General features: G+C 36.9%; 1 protein-coding gene across 2 annotated transcripts; it reads left to right on the top strand.

Annotated features, from left to right (window-relative positions):
* The first annotated feature begins 441 nt into the window (after nt 1-441).
* LOC126624144 (E3 ubiquitin-protein ligase DA2L-like) lies at nt 442-5,920 on the top strand. Of its 2 annotated transcripts, none has more exons than XM_050293165.1 (9): nt 442-777; nt 1,815-2,035; nt 2,457-2,508; nt 2,593-2,638; nt 2,765-2,846; nt 2,966-3,107; nt 3,187-3,289; nt 3,836-3,902; nt 5,111-5,920. In XM_050293165.1, exons 2-9 carry the CDS (start codon nt 1,844-1,846, stop codon nt 5,675-5,677), a joined length of 1,251 nt encoding a protein of 416 aa, XP_050149122.1. In that variant the 5' UTR covers nt 442-777; nt 1,815-1,843; the 3' UTR covers nt 5,678-5,920. The 2 variants fall into 2 exon arrangements, with proteins under 2 accessions (XP_050149122.1, XP_050149120.1); XM_050293163.1 differs by having other exon boundaries at nt 443-777; nt 1,582-2,035.
* The last annotated feature ends 660 nt before the right edge of the window (nt 5,921-6,580 follow it).

Below are 6,580 nucleotides of genomic sequence, written 5' to 3' on the forward strand. Positions count from 1 at the left end.
TGCTGCTGACTCTCTGAGCTAGTTTGGTATTGCTGTGCTTTGAAAAAAAATTACTGTAAGAATAAGCGGTTGTGAAATAAATCAGCAGAGTGTTTGGTAAACTTTTTTGTAAAAGTACTTTTGGGAAAAAAAGCAGTCTAATAGTGGGTCTTTTCATTAAATGAGCAATGTAGCTCTGTGTGCTTTGAAAAAAAATCAGTTTTCCAAAGCTGCTATAATGAACAATGTAGTTCTGTGTGCTTTGAAAAAAAGTCAGTTTTCCAAAGCTGCAAATAGCAGCTTTGGCTTTTTCCTTTGATTTCAGCTTATTTTCACAGCAGCTTCCAAAATAAGTCATTTTTTTCAGTTTACCAAACACCTAAAATCCTCACAACTTTTTTTAATGGATGCTTTTTTTTTAATCACCTTACTCCCAAACCACCTCTCTCTCTCTCTCTCTCTCTCTCTCTCTCTCTCTCTCTCTCTCTCTCTTAATTTTGTATTAAACTTTCCGTCGGATAAACCACGGAGGCCGAAAGAAAACAAACACAAACACTTAAAAAAATATAAAAAAAGCATCGAAATTATTATTTATTTAAAAAAATTAAATTAAAAAAGGAAAGGAAAAGGAGGAAATTTCTGTCTGTGAGAGAGAGAGTTGTAATCGTGTTCCTGTTCTCGTCAACGAACAACTCTTCCGATTTCATCTCCTTCCTCTCTCTCCCCATGAGACTCTCTCTCCTTTCTCTCTCTCTCTAAAATCCGGAAGTGCTCTTCTCTGCTCTCAAGAATTCCAAGGTTCGTTCTTCGGTTTCCGGTTGCTTATTGTTACTGCTTTTCTGAATTTTGAGCTTAATTGCAAGCTTTGCGTCCGGCTAAGCTATTGTTCATTCGTTCGTAATTATTGTGCTCTTTGAAACTTTTTGGAATTTGGAAGTGGAAATTTTGAATTTTGAAGTGAATTTTGGGGGGTTTAGGTTCGATTTTTGTGTTTTTGCTGCTGCCGAGTTGTGTTTTGGAAGCAGATTGTTGCCAATTGGGACTTGGAACTGGAAGTGCTGCCGCCGTTTAAATTAGGGTTCTTCACGTTCCTCCGCCGAGTGCGGCGTTTTCAGTGGACCTGTGCTTTATTTTCTTTGTTTGTTGAGCTTTCATTGTTTTGTAATGGAGTTCGGGGCTTCTTTTCCGAGTTTTTTGTCTTCACTTTCGATTTTACAATTCTGGCAATGTTATTCAGAGGAGGAAAATTGCCGTCAATTGAAGTGCAGACGTAGCGTCTTTAGTAAAGATGACATGGTTCGGGCTATTCTGTTGGGTTTCTTAGGGTTCTTGCTGCAGTGTGTGTGCTTGATTGTAGTTTGAAATTTTGTTCGGAGTCTTTGCGCGTATTATCTACTTTATTCTTTGCTCGTTTGTTCCTAAAGAAAAGCATTTGGATGACTTCAGTTTCTATGTTTAGCTTCTACTTTTTGTGCATTCTTACTAATACGATTGTGACAATATGTTTTGGCACCGAAGTGAGGTCAGTTGAATTCTTTGCTGTAAAGTTTGTGATTCGAGACTTTATGATGAGGCTGTTGCTTTTGTCTTAATCCACTGCAGGATTCCGGAGGGTTTCATTTGGATGCAAATGTTGGGGGTTCAATTGAAAGCATTTTACTGGTTTGCTAAAACGTTGTAAAACAATAGTTAATACCACATTCTAGCTTCTCGTTGAAGTTTTCCAAAGCAATGTTGACTGTACAATAATGTTTTTGTTCTTCATAGAAATTTGACTGCGAGAAACTGGTATGTTATTCTTGTTACTGTCATTGATTTGTTTTCACAAATTGAAGAATAAGTGAGAAGAAGAGAATCATATTGGATGGGTAATAAGCTCGGAAGAAGGAGACAGGTGATTGATGAGAAATACACAAGGCCTCAGGGGCTTTACCACCACAAAGATGTGGATCATAAGAAACTGAAGAAGCTCATACTTGAGTCCAAGCTTGCTCCTTGCTATCCTGGAGATGAAGAATGCACTTTTGATCATGAAGAATGTCCAATTTGCTTTCTGGTTTGACTTCTACCGTAATCCTTTTTATTGTTCTTGTACTTTCCTTCTTGGTATTCTTTGTCCTCTGCCTTTTGCTTTATTTAATTGAAGAATAGTAGGTGGAGGAAACTACATTACCTTCTATTTACTCTATGGTTTTAACTAAGTTGAAGTTTACTCGAAAATTCAATTTCCCTTCAATTTTTCTGTTTCCTGAACCATACACAACTAAATTGAAATTTTAAAGCAATTTTTTTTTGCTACATTTCCGGTACAGGGTAACTGGGAAGTTATTTTTTAATTTCTTCTTAGACACCATTCTGGGAGGAACTCACAGAATTTGAATATCTGAAAAAAGTTAAATTGAATTTTATTTTGTAATTATTGTTGTTGTGTAAGTCTTCTGACTATCCTATTCCATCCTTTTCTTTTCTTGTTTCAGTATTATCCAAGTCTTAACCGATCAAGATGCTGCATGAAAGGCATCTGTACAGGTTACAATCATGCAATTTTTTTGCATTTGATATGTCGGCTGTAAATATTTGCATGTGAATTGATTAATCTCCATTTCCTTGCAGAGTGTTTCCTGCAGATGAAAGTTCCTAATTCAACTCGTCCTACGCAGTATCCTTTGTTATTGATGTTATACCTTCAAATTTTGAAGTGCAATTTGAAATTTGTAATATGAAAACTGTCATTTTTCATTTGTTACTTTCAGCTCTTTGTGCTTGTTTTACTTAGCATAATTAGGTGCCCTTTTTGTAAAACCACCAATTATGCTGTGGAGTTCCGTGGTGTGAAAACAAAGGAAGAGAAGGGCCTGGAGCAAATTGTAAGCATAGATCTGTCATAAAAAAATTGATTTTATTTTGAATCTATGGATTCTTGTTCTACTGATTTTCTCCACTGGATGGAACTTGAAAATTATTTACATTTCTGAAAACTCTGCAGGAAGAACAAAGAGTCATAGAAGCAAAAATTAGGATGCGGCAGCAAGAACTTCAGGATGAAGAAGAAAGAATGCAGAAAAGACAAATAAGCTCTCCAAGAAGAAGCATGGCACCAGTGGAAGATGAATACAACTCAGTAACCGGTATGCTAACAATAAGATTGCGGATTCTATTAATGTACAGGTATTCATTTGTTTACGTAATGACAAAATTTTCTGGTAGTTCGATCCTCCACTTCTCCAGAAGAAGGAGAGGAAATAGTTCCTTCTCAAGATTCATGTGCTGTGTCAATGTGTACCCAACCGCCACCTCCAAGAGTGTACAGGTGTACATTTTAATTTACTTTAATTTATCTTTTTATTTCTGGTCTGTGTGTTTAACCATGGAACAAATTGGGATTCGAAATATGAGAATGAAACATCTGTTTACTAGTGTTATCTTGCCCTAGTTTGTAGATTAGAAAAATATATGTTTGCATTTAGAATAAAAAGAAAACAAAAGAGGAGGAAATTACTGCAGCATAATAGTCAGAATAGGTTTCCATATCTTCATGGAACTTTAACTAGTTGGATCCTAGTTTGTGTACGAGTGAATAGGTTCTCAGGTTTCCCATATCACAACCATTTATGCATGCACCGTTCTCCATGTCTGCACCTATGATGTGCAATTGTGTGTGGAAAAATTAAAATTTTTCACCATGGAATTATCTGGCTTTTCACATCATACATGCCAGATTTTTTTAGATTAAAAGGCTCTTATGAGTGTTTGTTTTACAAGATACATGACAATTTGAATACGACTCAAGCATGATATGGCACAACTTGATTGCCAGCCATGATCCTAATTTCTATTTTAAATTCTGAAACTGCAGGGAGGATGAATTCGATCTGGATCTTGAGGAAATAATGGTCATGGAAGCAGTTTGGCTTTCTATTCAGGTAAAAATTGTAAAGTTGTTGAAATCACGAGTCCTGTTTGAAATAAGCTTCATTACGAACTGTATGGAAACCATGTGTTACACTGTTCAAATTGAAACCAAATGCTTTTTGATGATTCTCTTAACTTATTTATTTACTTTGAAATCTATTATGTGGTCTTTAAGTGCTTCTATGAAGGTAATGAGACTTTTAGTGAGTACTTTTAACTGGAGCTTAGTAAGTAGTGATATACTTGACTGACACCCAATAGTGAAATGAAGGCAAGAATGCTTACGTGAACAGAGAGTTGTAAATTGCATATCCTTGAGGCTGAAATGCTCAGTTTGTAATATGTATAGCACTGGAGCTTGTACTTTTGACATGCGTATCAGACATAAATAAACTATTTTGAGTTGAAGCTCCCTCATATCAAACTGTTTGAGTTAAAGATATCTCTATGTAGATAATGGTTGAATTATTTAAGCTTTATATTTAATAATCCTACTTTAATCTTTAGTGTAGAACTTTAGATGAGTGGTTACTAGGAAAGATAAGAAATATGCAGTATTTCTAATACGGATAAAAAGTGTTCAACGGAGAAAATATTGTTGCTGTTCCCAAAATTTGTTGATTGCATCCTGGCTATTGGTTTCAAAATTCTGTAAACATTTATATTCCTAGATGTAAAACTTTTAAAGTGATATAACATAATGAACACAACATTTTCCATCCAGCCATAGGAATCTTGTTTACTGCAATTATCTAAAAAATATGTATATTTTGAACATGAGTACGTCATGTGATGTGCGCACACCACCTCTAGTATTTCAAATGTTTTGGTGTTGTTGTCATTGATGATGCAACCGATAACTGTTTTGATTTGTGATAGTTACAAGCAATTTAGTAGTATTTGAAGTTTATACCTCACTTTATATACTAGATATATGTGTGTGCATTGGTTGTGTTACGTTAAATATAAGTGGATGTAATAAAAGTTGTCATTTAGTCAACAATTGCTAATTTGAGTGACTGGGAGACTATTGAAGTTTTGGCTTTGTTCGATATTAGTTTCTTGGGGTATTTTCTCTTGTATACTTCCTTTGCACCAGGATCACACCTATTTTATTTCGTTTTTCCTTTTTTTTTTTTTTAAATATATCTGTTAATCCATTAGGTAAATTTTTCGGCCTTCCAACTCTTCTGTATTGCACAACAATTTTGTTTTTCAGGAGAATGGGAGACATAAGTCTCCATCTTACGTAGATGCTGCTCCGTCTGAACAATTTGTCACAAGACAAAACCTTGTCTCACAAGCCATGGCTTCAGTTTCCGGTTCATCTTCACCATCGGGGGGTCTTGCCTGTGCAATAGCTGCCCTTGCGGAACGACAGCAAATGAGTGGAGAATCCTCCACTAGTCCTGGCGGCAATGTGTCGGGGGTTAGTATGGTTCCTGGCACTAGCAGGTTTTCCAACAGGGTGGACAGAGAACCCGGGAATTATCAAACTGCAGTGACCTCTTCTGAAATGTCAATCAATCACAGAATGGCTTCGACGCAGGATGACAGAGAATGGAATGTTGACACAACACGGACGAGTTATGCAAGTTCCGACACAACAGAAGATGTTGGAAGTACATCTGCCCCACCAACGGGGAGTGAGATTGAGGGCGATCTTCAAAATGCCCCAGGCCCTATTGTTCCCGAGAGTTTTGAGGAGCAGATGATGCTGGCCATGGCCGTTTCACTGGCTGAGGCTAGAGCCGCGGCCTGTGGACCTGGAGTTTCCTGGCAGTAGGCTAAGTCAAGATACTACTGATAGGAAATTCTGAAATAGATATGGTGTGGCCACTGCAGTTTGCTAGCTGAGTCTCGAGCACGGAAACTGCACAAAAATAGAAGAACAAAAATTCACTCAACTAGTCGAAAGGTCAAGGTAGTGATGATTCTCCCTCACTTTCTCTGTCCCTCTCATGTTTCTATATAGATGTGAAAGGAAAACAGATTATTCTAGTGAAATGAAAGGCTTCTGGTTTTGCTATTTCTTTATGATTTCTTCTCATTACCGCTCGATTAGCGAGTACTGAGGATCGATTTCATTCTTTTGGCTTGTTCTAAATTGTGTGCCTCGTTGGTACCACGGCGGTGGTGAAATGGAGTTCTTTGCACCCCAACCCCGTGTATTTGAAAAGAAACGGTTGAACTTCCAGTGCATGACTGCGAATTGCAAGACTGATGTGCATAAAACTTAATTTATTTTGTTTCTAAACAATTGGCGACGTTTGGTGTGGTTACATCTAATCCATTGTCTTTCCATCCCGCTCCATGTCGGAGGATTCCAAGTTCGGCAGCGAAGTAAGGCCCAAAATTGCTCACAAAAGAAAGTTGTACTTAGGTTTTCGATTGGATGCTTGGTATCAATTTAAAGAGACAAAAAGAAAACCTACATCTGATTGGGAAAAGACGGATTACAAGACAACTGCCAAGTCTTGTAAACAACGAATTATTGGTGAAAGGAAAGTTGTCTTTTAAAAAGTTGGAGTTGATAGGAAGAAATGGAAGCAAATTGTATCTAAGTTGAAGCCAGAAGGAAGGGTATAGTGAATTAGATGTGTGATATCTATATATATATATGAATCAGTCATTGTGAATTTGATCCGTATTACACTATTAACACTGATGTAAGTTTGATAAGGGTGAG

The sequence above is a fragment of the Malus sylvestris genome, chromosome 5 (assembly GCF_916048215.2).
Source record: "Malus sylvestris chromosome 5, drMalSylv7.2, whole genome shotgun sequence".
NCBI lineage: Eukaryota > Viridiplantae > Streptophyta > Magnoliopsida > Rosales > Rosaceae > Malus > Malus sylvestris.